The sequence below is a fragment of the Cotesia typhae genome, unplaced genomic scaffold (assembly GCF_013202065.1).
Source record: "Cotesia typhae breed Kobodo isofemale line unplaced genomic scaffold, CoteBio_Ctyphae contig_11, whole genome shotgun sequence".
Classification (NCBI taxonomy): Eukaryota; Metazoa; Arthropoda; class Insecta; order Hymenoptera; family Braconidae; genus Cotesia; species Cotesia typhae.
This window is the reverse complement of record NW_027423711.1, coordinates 5,813,997-5,838,656: the sequence shown is the minus strand read 5'-3', so window position 1 is coordinate 5,838,656 and position 24,660 is coordinate 5,813,997. Positions and strand designations below refer to the sequence as shown.

General features: G+C 30.1%; 2 protein-coding genes and 1 long non-coding RNA gene across 4 annotated transcripts in view; 1 reads left to right on the top strand and 2 right to left on the bottom strand.

The window, feature by feature from the left end:
• The window catches only part of Vg (transcription factor vestigial), a 31,791-nt gene extending 22,488 nt beyond the window's left edge, over nucleotides 1–9,303 (bottom strand). The window contains exon 1 of the mRNA XM_074248319.1: nucleotides 8,685–9,303. Coding sequence (XP_074104420.1) covers nucleotides 8,685–8,882 — 198 coding nt within the window. The 5' untranslated portion in view covers nucleotides 8,883–9,303. The remainder of the gene's footprint in view (nucleotides 1–8,684) is intronic.
• A 10,765-nt stretch (nucleotides 9,304–20,068) lies between these two features.
• Nucleotides 20,069–23,684, top strand: LOC141530771 (uncharacterized). Of its 2 annotated transcripts, XM_074248204.1 has the most exons (6): nucleotides 20,069–20,358; nucleotides 21,569–21,853; nucleotides 21,927–22,160; nucleotides 22,258–22,513; nucleotides 22,587–22,834; nucleotides 23,494–23,684. In XM_074248204.1, exons 1-5 carry the CDS (start codon nucleotides 20,322–20,324, stop codon nucleotides 22,813–22,815), a joined length of 1,041 nt encoding a protein of 346 aa, XP_074104305.1. In that variant the 5' UTR covers nucleotides 20,069–20,321; the 3' UTR covers nucleotides 22,816–22,834; nucleotides 23,494–23,684. The 2 variants fall into 2 exon arrangements, with proteins under 2 accessions (XP_074104305.1, XP_074104223.1); XM_074248122.1 differs by lacking the exon at nucleotides 23,494–23,684 and having other exon boundaries at nucleotides 20,070–20,358; nucleotides 22,587–22,897.
• Nucleotides 23,312–24,642, bottom strand: LOC141531043 (uncharacterized). The gene is made up of 3 exons (XR_012479852.1): nucleotides 24,306–24,642; nucleotides 23,469–23,546; nucleotides 23,312–23,391 (listed from the first exon to the last, which is right to left on the bottom strand). It is a non-coding gene; the product is annotated as an uncharacterized LOC141531043 (long non-coding RNA).
• Nucleotides 24,643–24,660: the final 18 nt, after the last annotated feature.

Below are 24,660 nucleotides of genomic sequence, written 5' to 3'. Positions count from 1 at the left end.
ATAATTCCTGGTGATTAATGACTTGTCACAGTTGTACTTAAAATAGAAATCGTCGAAGATAAATGATATATTTAACGACTCCTATTTTGCTTAATAAATTAATCTGGTGTAATTAAAAAACCAGGAATCACATTTTAGTGTGAAAAAAATATAAACAACAGACATTTTTTAAAACTCTTTTAAATATTTTATCGTCACCTAATTAATTGCACCAAATATTATAAAATTTTTATTTATAACAGTGCAAGGGTAACTTTAATGTTAAAAAAATATGAAACTATTTACAATATTTTATCGTCAGCTAATTAATTATATTATAAAATATTTAACATTACGTTTGTTGATTTTATTCGGTACATTTTATCAATATAAATATTTTAACGAGCAATGAGAGAATGTAGTAACAACAATTTTCACTCGAATTGAACATTCTTGGCGAGTATATGGACGGGTAAAATAACTTACGAAAAAATTCGTTTGAAATGTGAACCTCGAGGTAGTGAAAAATGCAAATACTCGAATAAAAAATGAATAAAAAAAAAAAAAAAATTAGATAAAATGTTAAGTTGCGTATAGCATTGATTTTTAAAAAGGTCGTAGATAAACAAACCTAATCCGAGGAGAAAATCATCGTGGAGAAGTAGCAAAAGTATGCTGGATAAGTGGGAAATTAATAACGCCCATAAGTATTTAAATGTACGTAGTGTCTGTATGTATTCATTGCATATATATGTATGAATTGGTAAATAGTGTATATCAGAGTACCGAGAGTTAAATCTTAAATTCTTTTATTCTTTTTCTCTTAGCATCTTTTCTCTTTGCAACTAATGCAAGTACAGTCCAAAGTTAAGCGGTAGCGGCAAAGAGATAAGACTCCCATTACTGAAATACCGATCACCGACGACAGACATATACACACAATACACATCGGCCAGTCACACACGGAACTTTATTACATTTTTTTCATTATTCTTATATACCCCGAGCAATTACTTTAAGGCACATGAAGTCCGCAAAGGTACGAAACATTAATAAATATTATATTTTTATTTTTAATTAATTATAAAATTTATTTAAAGTTATTTTATGATTTTTTTTTTTTTTTTTTTTTTTTTTATCAATGGAGCTGCAAAAGAGGATGACAAAAATAAATGATATATAATGAAAGGTGGGAGGGTATGATGTATACGAATATTCTTATATATGTAATAGCAATGCGGATTCAAGGAGTAGAGGTATACTGAGGATACGTGGCTGTCATGAGAGTATGATTTGTCGCGACGTCGACCAGCTGCCGCCCTCGTTACGTTGCTGTTACTCTTTCTCTTTCTATACGAATATATACTCTTTATTTCATTTGTCCCTTACATGTATTTTGTGGTATTTATAAATACTTTTGTATATACTTATACTGATATAATATATTAGAAAAAAAGTAGCAGCAGCAGCAGCAGACCCCAACTATGAAACCCGCGTGTGTCTGACTTTGCAATATGTTCCCGATCTGCACACACATTCGTTAAAAAACAAAAATTGCCAATTTTAATGTTATATGTTTTATAAATTAATTGGTAAATTCAGGGGAATAAATTCGACAGGACAATAAATTTGCAAATAAATTAAAAAAGAATCGATTGAAAGACTTGATCGTGCGAATCGATAATCTAAAGATCTCACGATCGAATCGAATACAAACTACATCTTCGGAGCGATAGAATATATAGTGTATAATATAACCATGGGACAAAAGGCCCTTGAATCCCGGAAACGGGGATCGCAAATAAAATAAAATAAAATAAAACAAGGCAAAATGAATAAATACAATTAAATAGACGAGCAAGGAAGAGATTTGCGAGCTTTTTTTGTCGTCGCCGATTATTTTCTCACAGTATAAAACAAAAAACAAATAAAATCAAATAAAAGAAATAGTTGTATCATTTGTAACAAAGAAACTAAAAAGTCTTTTTTAGAGTTACGAACAAAGGTATCGATAGCAAAAAAGGTTTGTCTTGATTTTTTATTTCTTTCGATGGATTGTATCGAGCAAATCGACAGTATCAGCCGACTGTCGTCACTGAAAAACCTTAAGACGCATTCGTGCCAATTGAATTGCAGATTATTTTCGACAGATGGACACGATATGGCCCTCTACTGCCTCTGCTGTCTCTGCTAAGCACTAAACGACTCCAAAGACTTTGCTCATACCTATTTTTGCCAAACTTTTTCCTCTCTTTATATATATATATATATATATATATATATATATATATATATATATATATATATATATATATATATATATATATATATTCCGATAAATTATTTTTAGTTTACTCCAAAAATTATTTTTCTTCTCAATTAAAAATTCAAACGACTTTATTATTAAAATGTTTGATAAAATCATCAAGATTTATTAATAATTTGATTAATACTTTCTGAGTAGACCGCTTGCACAGCTGGCAAAAGAGTAAGAGCCAAAGTCCGTTATCCTTCAATATCAAATAAAAGAGAAGAGTCGGCTGATGGGAGATGCGACGAGAAATATAACCCACAGTTGTATATTGTATATGTATGTAGTTGGATAATGTGAAGATTTAACGGTGTGATATAAACCTGTGACGAACTTGACGTACTGCGTGTGCCAGAGTAGACCGAGTGATCCGATCTACAGCAGGAGGCCAACTTGACACTGAATAAGTCAATGTCTCGATTGGAATTGTCGGGTCGACCGTTATGGATTGCACTGCCGACTCGAGGACGATACTTTAATAAAACTTTACTGACTGTCTATTTATATGTACCCACTACACGGTTTTTTTTCTTAATCGAGAAATTTCATGCTAATTCAATATTATTTTTATTTATTTATTCATTAAAGTTTTTGAGTTTGGAATTTCTCTAAAAACGGAGCAAGTTAATAAATAAAAAAATGGTGTTTGGGCGTGGCAAGGCTGCTGACAATACTCTATGTAGCGCATAGTCACCTATACTTGATCTATTATCGTTCTACATATGTTTAACATCTTTATTAAATTATAATTTTGTTTAATTTATCCTCACAGTTGTACTGATAAAAAATTATTTTGTTCAAGAGAAATAATATTTTTAAAATAAATAGAAAAAATAATTGTATAACCTTGGAAAAGTGATATTGACATGAGTAAATGAGTAAATGAATTTATTAATCAACATTTAAGTATTTATAGGTAAAAATATCCTTGAACAAAGGCGGAGATAAAGTAAAATATATAAGTTTTTGAGAAAAAAATGTTCGAAGCGAGATAGTTGATGGGAATGGGGACGTTGCGATGCTGTTGCTGGTTTTAATTTATGTAGGAACCTAGAAAACTCTCGACTGAAGGCAAGATACCAAGTATAACCCCGAGAGAGTTTAGAATAAGAAGGGAGTAGCGAAGAGCGAAGATGAGAGTCAACATGTGACAGAAGCAAAAACTACAAGTCGTTATAATTTATACACTAAACGCCTCAAGTTAAGAAAACTTGCTTCTTATTATTATTATTATCATCATCATTACTTCTTTTTCATTTCATCATTCTCCATCTCATATTATACCCGATCTTATTTTGATTCATTCCCCAGACGGCCTTCCCTGCCACGTGGATAATATCATTCATTTATTTGTTAATGATACCACAATTAATTGCATAACAAAAATCTTTAAATCTTTTATTTGGTAAGTATTTATTTTCAAATAATTGACTTATCCTCGGATTTTGTCGAATAAATACGGTGGTAAGCTTTTCGCTTATACTCGAGAGTATCAGTTGGATCAGTGACTACAAAGGAATACGAGAGATTAAAAGAAAAAAATAAAAAGGCAACCAACAACTCCATTCTCTGTCTAAGCTCGGTGGGTTTAAAATATAAATTTTTACCCTCAAAGTCTTGTTTGGGTTTGGACTTTAATGTTACATGAGATGAGAAACCAAATTCGCAATATTAAATTATTTTTGGTGCAATAGTCGTAGTATTTTTTCCGAGATAGAGATAAAACAGTCTCTAGATATAAATAAATAAAATAAAAAAAAAAAAAAAAAAAAAAAAAAGGTTGTATGGGAATAAACGACTACTAAAACTCGCGTAGTTTTGCCTTTGCCGGGAAGATCTCGGGATACCGATAACCCAGGAGACACATCGCCACCTCGTCGAGACGATCGTAAAATTTGGTCAGCAGGTAAACACTTTTGCGGTTCGTTTGAAAATCTACATGATATCACTACATTGTTGAAAGGGCCACTAGGAGCCTCTCGATTAAATATAGACTAGTTAAGGAATATTTAAATAATAATAATAATAATAATAATGATAAATATTTAGCACAAAAAGGCAATAAAAATCAAAGTGTGTATGTATAATATAAATTGATTTAAAAATTTATGAGATTAAACAACAAACTTTCGCAACACATATTTATTGGTTATATATAAACGGGTTTTCAGACTACTCCCGGTTTCCGTTCCATTCGGAGAAGATCGAGTGTAAGACAGAAAAAGGGATGAAAAAAAGTAATCCTCATACATACACATTGGCATCGATAGACTTTAGTAGTCTCACAACTCACAAGTTAAGTTACTAGTTACTGTTTACTGTTTATATTATTTACTACCAATGAGCATGGTTCCGGTCTGGTTGCCGCGATCTATTGATTTCCCTGCTCTCTGCTCTCCGGTCGACTCCAGTAGTCACTACTAGTCTTTGGTTATAGGTTAGGTACACACATATTATTGACTACTACCACTATATTCTTTCGTACATCTGTTGGTCGCATAATTTTTTCGAGCGGTCGTTGCGTAATGGAAAAGCGATAAATTCTTAGGCGACCAGTAACGCCGGTATATTTATTTATTTATATATATTTCTTGTACGTACCTAGACTACCAACGCGGTTCATTCTAAAATTATAAAAATCCTTTTTCTCGTACGGAAATAATCACTGAAGGCCTTTCTCTTTTCTCAATGAAAAGACCAATAATCATTCACTATTCTATTATTTATTATCACGTTAAAATTCTATTCATTCTACTTTTACTGCTACTGCTTCAGATTTAATTCAATCAAGGGCTTATTTATTGATACTTTATGTCTCTATATAACGTACATAATACATTTTATGTCTAAAGGACGAAAAAAAAAAAATTTATAAATAAATTTACAAGTTAATTAATGACTTGAAACTTTTAAATTAGAAAAGATTTTCTTCTTGCTTACATCATAATGAAGTAAAGTTTTAACTTGATGAGATTTAAAAACCCAACAAGTTAAGGGTAGACTTTTTTTTTATTGAAAGTTAAAAGCATAAGGATAAACATAAACATATATATATATATATATATATATATATATATATATATATATATATATATATATATATATATATATATATATATATATATATATATATATATATATATATATATATATATATATATATATATATGTGTGTGTGTGTGTGTGTGTGTGTGTGTGTGTGTGTGTGTGTGTGTGTGTGTGTGTGTGTGTGTGTGTGTGTAAGTATTTTTTATTTTAGTGAGTAGCTCTCTAATCTCTGGTATTAAAAGTAATTTATGTGTTGGTGTATGTTATACACCCTAACCCGTCTTATTCAACGATCCGTACGCCGTACGTCGACATTTCTCTTTGCTCTTGCGGTGTTTTCCTTTGGAAGAGCGGCTCGTGAGCACTGTCGACAGCGATCGGTGAGACAAGACATTCGTCACATGTCAGCAGTGACGATAGTATAGCAAAAAAGTATACAAAAAAAAAATCCTCGAAAAAAAATTACCAGCACATTAAGACACAAAAGTGATAATCAATGCTTGCAAGCATTTCATAATAATAATAATAATAATAATAATAATAATAATAATAATAATAATAATAATAATAATAATAATTACGATAAAAGTATTGTATGGCGGCGAATCGAAAGATCGGTAAAATCGGTACTCGGGTTGGGTTCGGAACTTGGCGACACAAGTTTACTTTTATTTAAATGTTTATTCCTTTTATTTAGGGCCTGACCCTCGGGCTTGGACTCGGACTCGGGTTGGTTAGCCACTTGGTTTTGGTTCTTAGCCGCTTGGTGACCGGTGTGTGTCTGTGTCTCTCCTTAACTCCTTAACTTTTGATTATTTTTTTCTCTATCTCTGTCTCTGTCTCTTTCCCTCGGGGACCCGGGAATTAATAGCCGAGCGTATTCCGCCGGTACGGTGTCGGACGAATACACGATCGCGGTTACTCGTATACGGTGTGCGGAACGTTAAAAACTCGCGGGACGATCAACCCGTTTTCTCACGGCAGCCGCCTGGCTCTTGTCTCTTTTCTCTTTTCTTTCCTCATTTACCACCGCCATCACCCATTTCATTTTCTCTCTTCTCTCTTCTCTCTTTTCGAATAATCTCTCTACCACTCAATCTCTCTTGTTCTTTTTCTTATTCTTACTCTTTTATAATATATACCTTTCTGTATAATCCCACAAGAATATATAAGACACTTTTATACGTGCTTTATTGCTTTACTCGAAAAGTTCACTGCTGACCGTAAGTTAAATTATTTTTAATATTATTATCATTATTATTCACTACCAGAGCCTCCAATCTCCACGGATAAAACCCTCTTTGATGCATTTACTCCTTTTTTTTTTACTAAAATAACAAAAACTTTTAATTTAATACGTTATTTATTCACTTAATTATGCTATAACTCACTCCCAGTTAAATATATTTATAAATTTATAAATATATATAAGTTTGCCTTACTGATCATCATTTTTATTACTATCACATTATTTTCATCATAAATTATTTAAACTACGACATTTATCAACAAAAAATTTCATTTTTTCACATTTTTATTCCAAATTAATAACATTATACTCCCCTTCCAGTAAAGTTATATTATTTTTGACATAAAAAATGACAAAAGATGAATAAACAAATCAAAAGTGTCTTACTTTAAATCATCCAGATGTATAAATGAAATAACTTTTAATCAACGCGAGTAGTAGTAGTAGTAGTAGTAGTAGTAGTAGTAGTAGTAGTAGTAGTAGTAGTAGTAGTAGTAGTAGTAGTAGTAGTAGTAGTAGTAGTAGTAGTAGGAGTAGTAGTAGTAGTAGTAGTAGTAGTAGTAGTAGTCGACCTATCTACCTACAGATAATTTATTCAAAGCATCAGCTCGAATCTAGAAAATAATTCGACGAGATTTTAATCTAAGAAAGAACCAATCACCCGGATTATTTATTTATGTATTTTAGGATTTTTAAAAATTACTCGTACACTAATAGAGAATTTACAAAACAAAATTAATTACCATTTTTTATGCTTCTGATTCATCCAATGGAATTTATTTATATTTACAATTAATTATATTAGGAAATTAAGTGCCCTTGCTAATGGATGTACTCATTTTTAATTTATTTTTGTAAAAGTGTTTGTTAATAAAAATTACCCACTTAATCACTTGACAATAACATTAAATCTTATTAACGTCGTGGTAGGTTAAATGGTTTCACTAAATTTATGTTTGTTCTAATACTTGTTAAAAAAAAATAAAAAGTACAATAAATAATCCCGTGTGCTGTGAATAAAAGAATAATAATAAAAAAAAAAAAAAAAAAATATAAATATAAATAAATAATAAAAAGTAAAGGTTGTACAAGAGAGAGTAAATAAGATACCGGTAACAACTAAATGGTATTCGACACCCCGTCGCGAACGGATGGTTACATGCATCACATATAGACCGGGAGTGACCAGGAGCACACTTAACCTCCTGCCAGACATATTCAAATTATATATATCCCCATAAAAGTACTTAAATAACTAAAAAAAAAACAAACTATTTTTAGTGTTAATGCGTGTGTTAAATGTTCGCGCTTTCTCCGACGGACAGAAATCATCAATATCATTTCATTAATTATTATTCTGACAAGGGTATTAATTTGTTAGGTTGTTAAACAAATACACAGAGTATAAAAATATATATGATTAAATTTTCAGCTTGATTATAACCCTATAGAGATGTATATTAATACAATATGTTATTATGTATTATGTGTACACATATGATGATGAGTAGATCCGCCAACAAGTCTGGAGACTACCGCCTCTTTTGTACTTAATTATTCACTCGGGAAGTGTTAATCCGATTATATACATCTTATTATAATACACCCACCAATTTATATACACAACCAGTCAACATATTTATTCCAAAGGATTACATTCTACATGACATAACTCAAACTGCAATTTTAACATACATCTCTTCCCGCTGGGCGATAATAAGTTGCTTCATTAATTACTCGGTTCATCATATTTTGTTGTTATTATCAATTTGGATCTTTACTAAAACTGCAATGATAAAAAATTAACTTTATTTCTTAATAAATTCAAGGGCATTTATTTTTAATTAACTCATTAAATGAACTGACTTGAAAACGGAATAATACAAATAATAAAAACATAACATTAATACAACATTTGATGGCCTGATATACTTAATGTTTGAATGAATGTTAACCAGACCGGTAATACGAATGATCTCTTATCTCTTTAAGACCTATGTAATCCAGAAGCGTTGATTTAAAAGGATTCTTTGAGGTTGTTGGCATAAAATAAACGATTTTATCAAATAAAATGTTTAAATATCAGGGACTACTTACTCTGTCATACTGATGAGCCGTAGCAGTGGCAGAAAAGGGTTGAAAAGGCGCGGGTCTTGCGGGACTATGATGAGCAGTATGTGGATTAGCATGTGGATGAGGATGCGGCGCTGCATGAGGATGACTCGGGTGCGGGGGCGGCGGTGGCCTCTGATAGAGGTAAGGATAATATTGATACATCACCTCGGAGCAGCTCATCACACCCCCCGGACCCGGCACCCCAGAGCCGGCCTGCCGACTAGCGTACCCGAACGTTGCACCCGCGTAACCCGCGCTCGAAACTTCCTCCACGCTCCGTTATTTTCTTCCGGTAATAAACTCAAGCTTGTGTTGCTCTCCCAGCGGCTCCTTATTTCTTATCTCTTCTTTTCTCCTCGATTAAAAACTATTGCTATCAGTCAATTGCTATTCAGTCGTAGAACCGCTAATCATTATCAAAAAGTGATCATAGCAGTTAATTCATCTTCTTCTTTTCAGTTTTGTTTATTTATAGTAACACTCACTATTTAAAATCACTGATTAAATAATCTGTCACCCGACGGTTAACACTCTCATTGTCGCTGACAACTAGTCATCAATATATTCCATTCATCCAATGCATCCGTACATCATCATCATAATCATCATCATCATTATCATCATAATATAATATTTACACTTTTGGAATCACTAATAAATTATTTTACTCACTAATTGATTGAATATATATATATATATATATATATATATATATATATATATATATATATATATATATATATATATATTATGAGGCTTTTACACACTTGCACCAGAAAATCCTTTTTTGAACGCATCAACTCAAAAATAATATCCTTGATTGAAGAGTATGTGAACAATCAGCAGGTGTAGTTTTTTTAATTCACTAATTTCACTGAATATGTGTGGACATAATTAAAAGTAAAAGACAGAGCTGGCTAGGATAGTGTTGAATTAGATAGAGGACGAATACGGTACAGAGTCTCTGGTGGACAAACACAGACTGAATCGAGGGCCCGTGTCACCCTCTCCCACCGGCGAGAGCTTTTTTTCTAGCCGATGCCTTTCCCCGGTGTCTTTTTAGTCGGGCTGTCTCTTCTCTCCCTATAGCTATCTCCTGCTAACTCACGACTCCCTTTGAGCATACAGAAACAGATACAGATACAGATACACACACATTTTCAACCCTACCAAGGAATACAGGAGTATATATAGGATGACGTCGAGGGTCGAGAACCGCCTGATCACCCCAGCTTCTACTGCTCCTACGACTGCTGTACAAACGGGATACGCCTCCTGGCAGTACCAACCGCAACCAATCGCATACAACCTTTCTTCTGTCCAATGAGACTGCCGGTGTGCCACTCCTACAGCACTCATCTCCCGTTTGTATTGATCCCACAATGAACCCCTGGCTAGTTTGCAACCCGCTTGTATTAAAAAGGTTCCGTAGGATTAAAACTATCATCATATCTCTACCTTATCCTCATCCAAAATCCTCATCCTCATCTTCGTCATAATTTCCTCTTTTCAAAATCTCATACTGCTCTCCAATTCCATGGGGATGAAAAATCTGATGATGATAATGATAATGACAATCAATAGTATGATGATGATTTTCTTACAGTATGGTCATCGCACCTTTTATTTTTTTATTGGTTGCTGTTTTTTTGACTACCCCGAATCACTACCAACAGCTTCTTCCTTTTTCTTCTTCTGCTTCATCTTCTTCTTCTTAGTTTTGTTCTTTTTCTTCTTCATCTTCTCTTTACTACCCGACACTCCAGACCAGGAGGATAATGAGTCTTAATTAACAGTTTCGTGGTGTTTCGGGAAGCTTAATTTCCTGCTTAAAATACTGAGGAATGAAACGATTCACCCGACTAAATTCTCAGATAAATCATGATTTTTCTTTAATTGTTATTTTTTTTATCATTCTAAGATTAAATTACAATGTTTTGATGCTGCATGACTTTATTAGTGACATTCTATCAGCAACATTGATGTAATTACCTTACATCCAATTGTGCATTATATACTGAGAGACAAACTAATGTTAGTGAAATTAAGCTCAAAAATTTTTTTTTTCTGAAACGATGGTTTTCCGGGTGTGTAAAATAATTTCATCCATCCATATAAAGGACAGAAAAAGTTAGATTAAACACTTGACCGTATCAAATGTTGTTCAAACATACTCTGTAACTAATCCAGTATGTAATCCAGCAGGTCCCAACAGCTTTGTAAAGGGTGTTCAATCCCGTAAAATCGGTAACAACCATGACGATGCACCCTGATTGTAATTTTTTTGGCAATTCACGGTTCTGTGTGTGCTCTATATACATATTTATTGCTCGAATGACATCTAAAACATTGCTTACCCTCAATTATGTATATTTTTCATTTGGACCATCTAATAAAATATTATATTGAAATGATAATAACAATATTAGGAGGGTAAACAAGCACACGTGTCTTATCCACTTGACAATGCTGAAAGTTACACTCCCACTGTTAATAGTCAGGCATTAAATTTGTCATTGATATTGAAGTATAGGGCATAGGGTGAGTTAACCAGACAACCCGCGATCAATGGAGACAATGATGTGAGAAAAATAATGCTTTGGTTGATGGCAAGTACCAAAATCCATTGTATTCTATATATGAATTACTCTTTTGATGCGCGCGTGGATAATCCTTTTCTGCTGATGCATAAATAGGTGCATCATAAAAGACTAAAAATTTTGTTGTCTAGAATTTTATTTTTCTTTCAGTGAAATACGGCTTTGAATTATTATTCTGATGCAAAGCTTTATTAATATTTATCAGTTGATTTATTGAAGTTATTATTTATTTATTTATTGAACCGCTTATTCATTGAGCTACGTTGAGCATGTTGTTGTCATTTTAATATCTCGAATTATTTTGAAGATAGTGGGATTGTTTTTAAAAAAAAAAAAAAAAAAAAAAAATACAATTATGTAATTATTCTATGATCGAAAATATAAAGAACTACGCAGCGTGACTATTGTCATTATGTGATGATGAAACAATCGAGTTAAAGTCTTTACAGAAGATAAATAGCAGTTGTTTATCTCGGTGAAAAGACTTTTTGGATGATGAAGAAAACGGAGTAAAAGATTTCTAAAGAGGCTTAAGAAAAAAAAAAAAAAAAAAAAATGAAGTTGCGAACCGCGTGCTCCGAATAATTACGTTTTTTGACAATTCCAAAGTATAAAGCAGTCTCTCTCTCACGAAAATGAGTCCCACGAAACCCATGAGCAACACAAAGATCGTATGGAATGTTGAAATAGCAAATTAGGAGATTCCTCAGCATCCGCCCCCTCTTCTGTACCGTCCAATTCTAAATTGTCGACTCAAGTGATTTTTACTTTAATTTTTTTTGGCCCTACTGACAGCCCTACAGTCTTAAATTACTCTTAATTATATATTTTGTCTCTCTAAATAAACCGATTACAGAAAAAAAATTATTTTCTCCTTTTGATCACATAAATTTTCGATAATGACTAAAACCACCAACTATAATTGGAAAAAATTGAATTATCTAAACATTTTAATATCTTACTCTAGAAATTTAAATCGTCTTAGGATCTCATAATGTTTTTGGATCCGATTTTTATCATTAAACGAGAAATTTTATTTTATAGAATAATGATGCTTCGAAAAATAATTTCTTGAAACTGTAAAACAACCGAGATAGTAGTGTTGTAATAGATTTATTGTATGATACTCTGACAAAATAGGAATTTTATTTAATACATTTTGTGTATCAACGCTCAATAAGAGTAGCCGTCAGTGGGTGTATTACTATCAGTCGGTACAATAGAAAATGAGATAGGACATGTTGATTACCTTCAAATTTTAAAGAATATAAATAAAAAAAAGAAATAACTGAAATTTACATCGGGTATTGATGCTGAATTATTTGCTCTAAATTTCTATTACTCTCATCACTATTTATCAAGTATTACCAAGATTAAGTAATGTTTGATTATCCCAATTACTTTCGGTATATTAGGGCCTTGATATACTTTTGTTTGTTTGCTAAACTTAAATGAGGAGAATAAATCAACTGCGATCTGGTGGTCTTAAAAATTCGTCTTGAAACACTCCCATCGTCGCGCCTCAATTGTAAATTCATTAAAAATTTAAGTATGATAATAATTTATTTCCTCGGTTCTTTAAATTTAACTGGACTAAATTTTTCATGGTTGTAATTTCGTTTATTACCACTAGTTATCGAAAAATTAAATTGCTATATAAATGACATAATGTACTATTAAAAAAAGCTATAAATTATGCTTAATTTAAATGAACGATTAATAAAAAAAAAAAAAAAACATGATATCTTCTGATGGCGGAAATTCTAACATTTTAAACTCGTAGAATAATTAAAGCATGGCCATAAATTAAATAATTACAAATAGACTGGCCAAAAAGAAGATTCTGAAGATTCTGAAAAACCAACAATGCATACTTAATAAATTAAAATAATGTTTTGTTGAATTAAAAATGATAAAAATGAGGAATTACCGTATCGCTAAAAATAGATAACTCGACGATATTATAAAATTCAAACGAAATAGATGTAAGCTCACGTCATAGATTACAGATTGTCACCTTTCTCACGTCATTACGCTTCGTACATTCAAATAGTTTTAAGTATATCCTATTTATATTCAAGAAACAAACTGTTCCATCTTGTTCAATATCACTTGGTGTAAATATATTTTAAAATTCATTTCCTCGAGTTGTAGTATTGGCATTTTAATATCTGCGCCTTTATTTTCTATTCTCTATTCACTTGGTAATAGTAAGCTATACTTACATATTCCGTTCTCCAATCACAGAGCCTACGGGCAAATATCTTCAATTATTTCGATCACCACCATGATTATAGTCGTTAGAACTATTGGCAATTGAAGAATTAATCATTTTTTATTGTTATCTAAATACAATAGACGCGTTAACGGACGTTAAGTGAATGACGGCGGTAATTAAGAAAAAATCTCGATCAATTGACCGTACTTCCGCATGAATTATATTTATGCTGTCATTGTGTACATACTTGCCGCTATTTATAATAGTAAAAAATGATAAGTCATCATTTGAAATAATTGATAAAAATAATATTTTATAATCGACCCAGTAAAAAAAAAAAAAAAATATATATATATATATATATATATATATATATATATATATATATATATATATATATATATTCCTGACACAACTGAACATATTGGAAATATTCATTAAACATGAAGAAAGAATAATATTAACAGCACTTGTCTCAACAGAATAACGTTTTTAAACAATAAAACATTAATGGTTGTGCATACAAATTAATATATTTTGAGAATATTTGACGGTTTCTGCATAATAACCCTATTCAGAAACCGCAAAATGCGAAGCATAACATACAGTTGAAAAAAAAGAATATAAAAAATGACAGCAAGATAAAAAATACTGCTCTGTTATGTTATGTATGGTAATACTCATACCATTAAAAGTCAAGAATAAATTTTATGTACTATTAAATGGGGACGCGATTAGAGAGACGAATACTTAAATATGCATTTGAATTAGTACTTGTATTTATATTTGTATTAAGCTGGCGCCGACTTGAGCTTGAGAGTTTATGCTGATGATGCAATAATACTTTACTACGTACTGCATCTTTTCCTATATGAAAGGCATCACTACTCTATCAGTATACTTGCTATATAGATTATCTTTCAGTAGCAGTACCAGTAGCATTATAAGTATTGGTTACATAGCTATCGATTTATATTGACACGATCCACTTTACTTACTGAACATTATCATATAATCCGAATGTATGGATGATCTATCTATTATTAGCCTTGAAATATTTATGGTTAATATTTATTAGGTCTCAAGTCTTTGAAATTGCCGAGAAGAAACATGAAACTACCCAGATTTATTGAAATAAATAGTTGGTTGAAAAATGGAGTTTTAAAATTAACGATCAAACGAGACAACGAAGGTAACAGTGGAGAAAATATTAAGAAAAAAAAAACATATCCTTGAGCGAGGGTGTGCCAAGTTATATTACGGTATCCGGCAAAAGTTGCGTGGGTTCATTCAAGACTCATCGTCACCACTAGTAAGCGTTGGCTGTTTGTCTCTCTTCGGTTTAGCTCTTCTCGCGTACACTATCTAAATAAGATAATAACTAGTTTACTCTTTTACTTTTTCTCTCCGGGCGGTTGCAAATAATAAAACAAAAATAAAAAGGGAGATCATTACTTACGCTCACACTTACTATCACATCGAAACTTTTGGTTCATTGTGTGGGTTGTTAAACGTTACTTTTACCAATACAAAGGTAATATTATCGTTTATATTACAGCGGGAATCGAATTTAATATAATAATACCCAGCTGGTGGGTATCAACAAAGGGAAACAACTTTAATAAATATCAACCTTTTTGACATTGCAAAAAATACAGGTTCAAGTTCGCGATACTCAATAAAACTTTTTGCAAAGCTTGTTGGATAATCTGATCATTTGTTTGTTTACGATTTTAATCCTTTAGATAGAAACAGCATTGAGTATAAAATGTTATCAATTATTAATAAGAAGAAAGTAATGATCTTTGTATATTTGTATTTATAATTTATAGATAGTGTAAGTTATCTTAAAAGAAATTAATACCAAGGGCAATAATAATAAAATAGATAAATCTTGGCTTTGCCACTCTTTATACTCTCAATAATCTTAACGTTGATTGTTATTTTTTATTATTATAGATATTGTCAACGATTATTATAAACATGACGAATCAAAGTATTTGCTATTTAAGTATCTAAACATATCTCTTGTTGTGTATTATAAAATGTCACAGTTAATTTATTACCGAGAAAATGAATAATGCTTGAGACTGATTATTTATAATTATGATAGCAAATTATCGGATCGTCATTGTCTCATACCGTTTATAATATAATAATAAAACAGATCATCGAAAAGCTATTTGTGGTCATGATGATCAATGTGATCACCATATAAGAGTAATACGCTATAAGTAGCTTGCACGCTAATGTAAGCAGAAATAGTTGTTTGAATGTTATAACTGGGAATCACAGATAAATATAATGGATAAAAGCAAACAGTAAGGGATAGAGATATATAAATATATATGTATAGATCTATAGTGAAAGGAATGAAACACTGAGACCACCCGTATGATCATCCCCAAGCGTACTTTAAATTACAATAATTATTTTTCCGAGAGCAGCATAGATGAGGATTCAAAGAGTGTATGAAAGTAGACGCTTTTAACGAATATATACTAGTAGAGCATTAATGCTTGTTTTAATGTTTTAATGTATTAAAATATACCATATACCACCAACGAGCAAGTCTTAAATTATTCAGCTTTCTGATTTATCAATTCATAAATACCGCGCCGAGAATTAAGGATACAATAATATGTATAAGTATAATCGAGTTAATATCTAAAAATATACATGTTGTACATGAAATTAGATTGATAATAAAGATTAATTTAATAAAAAGTAATGAGTTTTGTCGAGTGGAGTTAAATAGAGACGACCACCCAAGGAATTTAGCGTCACAGTAGGAATCGGGTAATTTCTTTACTTATATCAGGGAATTTCTTGCTTCAAAGCTACTCTACCGCCTTCACTACTTATGTACGAACATACACACTTGCGTAATGTCTTAGATTTATGATAACAAAAATTAAACGTATATAGTTGCCTCGTATTAGCCTCGATGTCATTTTTTGTTGTCGTTGTCGTCAAAAGGAAATTTTTTATGGGTTATAATACCCAATAAAATTTAAGACATGACGTATACAATTTGTCACAATATACCCGGGGGAAAAAAAAAAAATATTTTTATGTCGATTTAAATATCTGCAGCTGGTGATATTTCATCGTATGACAAAATATATAATTATTTGTCAATTTTTTTAGAATTTAGCCATTGTAAATTTATTTAAAGACAGTTTACGCAACGTTCTGTTACTCTGAAAAAACTTTCATTATTTATAAATTAAACAGATGTATCCGAAAATATCTGAAAGCGTATAGGTGATGAAAAATTTTCAAGAATTAAATAAAAACACAATGCTCTGTTTTTAATAAATCCGTTATTGCCCAATTCGGTTAGTCCATTTTATGACTGTTATTATTATAATACGCGGATAATCTGTAAGAATGTTCTGTTCGATATAATTCTAGTTTTATTTAATCACGATATATTTAATAAAAATATCAAAAGATTGCGGGCAATTTCTGCGAGTATTTTTTTTTTTTTTTTTTTTTTTTTTTTTTTTTTTTATATATTATACCGGTTGAATAAAATAAAAAATAAATATTCAAGATAATGACTGAAGTTGATTTATAAAAACAAAATGTGTTAATAAATTTTAATATAATAATTGGTGGTGTGTTTTGTGTGTCGATGATTGATGGTTCAATCTGATCGTCAATCACTGTTGATCAATGAATTCCGACGTTATCGAAATCAATTAAGGCAAATCGCGAGAATAAGATTGACATTTTAAATGAATAAATAAATAAAATTATTTTTGACAATACTTTTCAAAGTATTTTTTTTTTTTTTTTTTTTTTTCTAATACAATCTAGATAATTATAGCTTTGTTAGAGGTCTAATTAAAACCACGCATGAAATGAAGATAGATATGATCCTTCCGAGAAAGCTGACGGTAGTATAAGAGTGTCAATGGTAACTCTGTAGTTTGCTAGCATAACTTTTTCTTTTTATTTTTTATTTTTCAAGATACCAATGATTTATTTATTATACTTTGCATACTTCTATTTGTGTTTACTACTTTGGTATAATACTGTTGAAATTTACTGATGTAATACGAAAGAGTTTTTAGTCGGTAAAAAATAAATTAGATCAGAATGAAAAAAAGCAAATCGTAAAATATTAAGGACAATGGGATAAAAATTTTGCAAGGCCTGACTCATCGTTATGTCATGCCGAATCCAAAAAAAGGTCCCGGCAGCCATAAACAGCGATTTTGAATGTTCTGGTGGACATCGGTGGTGATTTCAAGCAGTGGTGCTCTTATACTTCTTTATTCACTTACTCTCACCGTTTGTTGACTAACCGGTTTTATTTTCGAGTAAGTTTTGCGGATGGAAGAAGAGACAAAAGGTCGTGACTTGTATGTCTGCTGCTGCTGCTGTTAACATTTTTACTATCATTTTATTTTTTCTTTAATAACGCCATGACCAATTTGATTTGTTATTTTCACGGTTAATTTGATGCCTCCAAAAATACAACGAGATCTGGTGTGTTTTTATTATTTTTATTTTTTTCTTGCATGTAGATACATTAAAGCTGGCGAACTCCTTATAAGACCCGAGTTTAAAAGACCGTACCGCGTACTTATGTTACCTACATTTATTCTTATTGGTATTATATGGAGAGAGGTATTATGGGTATGAGTATCGGTATTAATCATGAACGGTGCATATAATATGAGTTTTAATTTATTTATATCAACTGACGTATTCATATTATGACTGACGAGTAGTCATATTGATGACCCACTTCAAGTTTCAAGCTTTATTATGATATTCCCTCTGACCTGGCCTTTAATAAACAACATCTCAACTCTACACTATTCCCTGGAGCGTTTATTGCTAACTTACCCTCCAGGGAATCCAAATTTACGACAATTATTCCTAAATTTAACTTGTTTTAACACATTCATTCTGTTCAATTACAAGTTTACTGCATAATTTATTTTTCTTATCATTTATACAATCTAATTGATCGATAAGTGAATAAATTGTTCCAGTCAATTAATAAAATTGTAAGCAATTATTTTTAAACTTTCAATCAAACTTATTAAATATTAAAAAATCCTTGTACCAGTGAACAAAATCATGTTATTGATGGGCGTAATAATCTCGTTAGTATAACCAGTTCATTTGAATTAATAATAATAATTGTTGTTGTTGCATATGATGCATCCTTAAAACATTTGAACTAAAGAAAAGTTTTGCATAAACCCACTTTCAAATTATATCATTGAGAATTGAGAAGTAAAGTGCAAATTAATGGCCAGGTGCCAATTGGAAACATATCAGCATGGACACACTTAACTGACAAATTGTGAGTAAATAAAAGATCCGCATTGAAATACAATAAGAATATTTTCCCAAAGTTTTACGACCCCCAGTATTAATAACTGAGGTCTAAATATAATCACTATAATATGAAAGAAATTCAAAAGCGGAAGTTTAAATTTGCAGTCGTTAAACTTGCAAATGTAAATTCTTTACATATATAAAGTTCTATTTTAAACTCCATTATTTACTTTAACTGTATTAAATGATATCAATTTTTTTTTTTTTTTTTTTCAATTATTATCTAGACTTTATGTAATTTTATTGATCTAGCTTTATCGCTACCTGCCGCAAACTTTCTATTTATTATTAATGTGAAAATTACCTGGATTATCTCAAAATAGACAGCCGCGAATTCGAGACGATGTCATGCGAGAAATAAACAATATACAAAAATAGAATTCAATAGAATTTTGTATAAAAGAGAGTTAAAAAAAACTAGAGGGATTGAAAAAATTTAGAGCAAGTAGCAATTAAAAAATAAATGTTTTACTATGAAATCCGCATTAAATACTGGTGTAATAATTAAAAATAAACTTTTAAAAAATCAATTTTCCGTTTCTCCGTATCACAATATGTAAATTATTGGCAGCATATCTTCAATATGAAATAAAACATAAATATATAAAAAAACAATTAATAATGAAGGACGCATATAACTTATTACAATTTCGTTAAACATTGCCAATTGCCAGTGTGTACATGAAAGTATACACACCAAACTAAATGTAAACGGGCGAGACCACACACGATAATAAATCAAGATTATTCGCGAATTTTTAATTTATTATTACCGATAATAATTATTTTACTGAAAACTCTTCCAGATATTTGTTTACTTTGTATAAACAGAATTTTAGTTTGAATACTCTTAAATAAAATTTCTAAAACATTTACAATATAAAAAAAAATTATTTCAATTAAAAAATTAAAGCTTGTCGGATTAAAATAAATTGAATTGAAATGGAGAAATGAGGACAAATTTTGACAGTATCATTAAAAAATAAAATTACTGTAAAAAAATTGGACATTAGCGAATTTATAAAATTTATGGTGTTATTTATAATAACAAACCATGGTCTGGTCTGGCATTCTGTTATTATACATATGTACTCAAACACATGGATGTACCTATGTTTAATATAACGACACCTAACCAGTACATTGTGGAAGTAGCCGACACAGCTTAAGTTTTACTCAGTCTGTTGCGAACTTCCACCGTAGACTGGTGTTTATAAATTCGATCTACAAGTCTGTTTATAAAATTATATTGCCAATATTATTAGTTATAAGATAATATTTAGACCTATTACCATTTATAATTTATCGTAACTCAGATATCTAAAATTATCGTTATTTTTATAAATTATTTAACCGACAATAATGACGATAATTTTATGCAAGTTTTATCTCCGGTGAAATAAATTTGAATTTTTAAATATTTTATCAATTTTAACCATGTGGAAGTGTTATATTTTACTATTATGTTCAACAGGTGCGCTCTCACTTTATTTTCATTCAATTTATTTTTTAAATTGAAATAGTGACAATTGATAATATTGCTTTCCTGATAATACCTGTGTAGCAATGATAATCAGTGTTCAATTAAATATTTTACTTGAAATACAAGAGAAGAAAATATTTCTAAGATAAGAATTTTTAGATATGATAATCAAACAGTAGTTTTATTATTTATACTATTTGGTTGTAGAATTATTATCGTTATTAACCGAATGGCAGATGTTTCTGATAATGATGTCATTTAAAATTTTATCGATTATAAATATTTAATTAATAATTATTTATTGAACTTCAGTACACTGAAATTTGCAAAACGAGAATCTTTAAGCACTCGCGTGATAAAATTACGAATCTCAGCATGATAATTAAGACATTAACCAGGAAATTCTCATAAATCTGATGGACCTGACGTGGCAATTATTAAATAAATATTATTGCTCAAGTTGTAACATAACAATTTACGATTCATGTAACTTATCAATGTTTTTTTTTTCTTTTTGTTTCTGATGATAAGAAATAACTCAATCATTATAATTGCGGCTATTATTTTACTACAATTAGATAAATTTGAATTTATAATAGGTGAAAAAAATAGGCTTGTGCATAAATTAAAGAGGAAAATAATAAGAAACGTGAATAAAAGAGACATTTGAACAAATATTAATCGCATAGATAAAGACCGTCACCTCATACTATATCTTGTAACAAAAAATGTATAGTAGTGATATAGTAGTTATCTTAAATATTCATATTTCAACAAAAGTCTCTTAACGTGACAGGTCACATTTCATTTATATTTTTTACATTATGTAATTTTTCCAAAAAAAAAAAAAAAAAAAAAAAAAAAGTGTTAAAATTAAAGAAATGAATATTTTTGTCAAAAATAAAAATTATTTATATATTAAAATTATCTTCCTTCAGGTTATTGACCTGATATAGTATATATCGTATTGAAATTTAATCAAAATCCATTGACAATTGATGTATAACTTGTATAAACTGTTAGCTGGATATATGATGTGATATACATGCATCATCTGTTCAAGGCCGTCATTAAAATCACTCACTCGCAACGGTTGACAATTTAAACAATAATTATTTTATGTTTATAGTATGCTTTAGAATAATTTAAAATTAATTGATAAAATATAGAGTAAACAGTTTAATTGAATTTTTGTATCAAGGTCTATCATCGAGTAGCTCTGCAGTGGAACCACAGAGTGTGAGTATAAATTTACCCGAAAACAATCACGTCAAGAATGAAGTGAAAAAAGAATTGAGCGTTCGCCGTTTTGCTTGTCCCACTGGTTTCTTCCGGTTAAAAAGAAACTGTTACTATTTAAGCGCTGGTATGGCACATTGGCGAGAAGCGCATTTTCATTGTAAAGATAGAAATTCCACCCTGGCTATTCTTGACAAAAAGGGAAAAAATAGAGTTCTTAGAAAGTATTTAATGGGCGATCAGTTTAGTAAGTTGAAACGCTATTTTTAAAAATATTTTCAAATTTTTTTTCAACCATAATAATTATTATTTCAACACAGCGAAGCTCGAGAGATGGATCGGTGGGATCTACAATTGGCAACAGATGACATGGGAATGGGGTGTATCGGGTGAAAAAGTGGTCTTTCAAAATTTCCACAATTTAAATCAAAGCAATTCAAAGGTATACGCTTGGCATTGCATGGTATTAGATCCAGCTGTTAAATATAAATGGAGTCCCCGAAGTTGTGTTAAAAAGAAGCATTACATATGCCAAGTACCCGCGGGACGAATAGGCAGGAAGATTTTTTTTTTTTTTTTTTTTTAAAGATTATTCGAATAATATAACCAGCGAGGTTCAGTTAAAGTTAAAGCTAAACTTTAATGTTTTAGGACACAGAAGGAAGAAAATAAAAGATAGTAATCTGGTGGAACAGAACCAAATAACTAAACCGAAGAGGAAATGTAAAAAGCAGAACGAGAGACAAAAGGGTTATCCGGAATCTCATCGGCATAACAGAGCCCGAGAAGAGTGGAGAAGTAAATTGGATGTAAAAAATTATAACGATGACGATAATAATAGAAATCATAAAAATAATAATAATGAAGAATGGGTACACGGTGTTAATCCTGGCTCGAGACCCCCTGTGTTAGTAGTTTCTTTTTTTTTATTTATATGTCTAATAAATATTGACATAGTAATTTCATGTTTTATGATATAGATCGAGATCAAGACACCAAAGACCAGCTGATAAAACTCGCCACCAGCCAAACAGAATTCGCCAACGCGATAACACACCTAAGATAATTCAAAGAATACCACAAGGTTACGAGCACGGTGTATTTTCAAGAGATGGCTCTATTGATACCAATCCTCAATTTCTAGCAGACTCGCAATATCATAATACCTTCAACGATCTAGCTCACGAAGAAGTTTTAATAAAAACGTGAATTCTTATTAAATTACTAGGTAATTTTTAAGAATATCAATAAACGAGATAATTATAAATTATAATAAAATAATCCGCTTAAATATTTGTCAATATTTTATAATCATATGCTTGATAGCCTATTAAAGATAACTGCTCTCTCCGATACTAGTTAATCGATATAAAAACTAGAAACAGTTTTTAAAATTGTTTCGGTGGTTATTTTTTTAACAAACTAAATATTTCATCTTCTTATTTTGTATTTTATAGTAATTTATTAATCACGAAAATTAATTATTTGTGAATATTAATATTATTTAATTATTCTAATATTATTTAATGCTTCATCTGTAAATATTGTTCCATTTTAATCACCATTTATTTTAATATTGCAAATGTAAAAATAATAATAGAAGAAATAAATAATATTAACTTAATTGGATAAAATTGAAAAAAAAAAAAAAAAAAAATTATTTTGTATAAAACTCACTCATTCTGGTTTAAATACAAACAGCATCTTCTGAATTAAACAATTAAGTTTATTTTTATTGTCATCATTAATCCAAGCAATATTTTTCAATAAATATTTAATAAAACTCTGAAAAAATAAATAACTGTATTTTGAACTTGTTCAACTTTTAATTGTGTTAGTGGTTAAGTAGCTTTTTTATTTACTTTAACTGTCTTGAGATTTTTTCAGTTTTAACATCAACTTTTGGAGATGACAACTTCTCTCTGGAACGATATTTTCATCTGCAAGCCAATATTTAATTAATAATCATTGTTTTTTATAACACTAAAGTCGACAGATATTAAAAAGTTTTTTTATAATTTTATAGCAATTAAATTATTTAAAAAAAAAAAAAAAAAAAAAAAAAAATTAATTAAAAAGTTTTACAAGTGAAAATTTTTAAAACGATTTTTTTATTGTAATTAATTTATTAAAAAAATTTTTAAAATTGACAGCTGACTTCAGTATTATTGTTTTTTTGTTTTTAAATTACGCGATGACCATAACAATGAAATCAAGTTTGTAATTTTTTGTTTACAAACTTTAACAGCGACAATAACCTTAACACTGTCACTTGAAACAAGCGATAGACAACAATCGTACTATTGATCAGTAATAAATAAAGTTATAAATAAACAAAATAAATAAATACTATTTGATTAAAAACATGTCACTCCTTATACAATAAATAAATTTATTTACATGTTCAACAATCAACGGTACTTGTATTTATGTTGCGCTCCTCGGCGCGAGTAAACTACGCATGCTTGTGGCAATTTTACATACATATATATAAATTATATGTAGGTCATGCAGATGTACGTACATACATTTACATATTTGAAAAGTGATTCTTGGCGTAAATATTTATTACAAGGAAATAGCCATATAGTTTTCACAAATTTATTCAATGGTTTTTCAAAAGTAACAGAAATTCAATAACATAAATAATTAAATAAATATATAAAACAAATCTAGCCGGATAAAAAATAATTTGTTACCTCTCTTTGGTCCCCGATGACTGGTATATTTTATAAACAATAATTTAAAATAACCCATTATTTATTAAATAATGACAGTGTTACAATATATTGAGAGCACTCCGCGGAACTTGCTTCGAGCAACTGTAATATAAATCAGCGCCCCTAACGGTAAAAAAGACAAGCGAAAATTTTGAATTTTTATTCAGAGCCAAAAAATTAAAACGAATTTCAGCGCTCCTATCGGAGAAAATTATAACTATTAAGAGCGCTGAAATTCGAAATTTTGGCGCTGAATAAAAATTATAATTTTTGTTAGCTTTTCTTGCCATTAGAGGCGCTGAAACTCGAATTTATATGACAGATGCTCTTAACA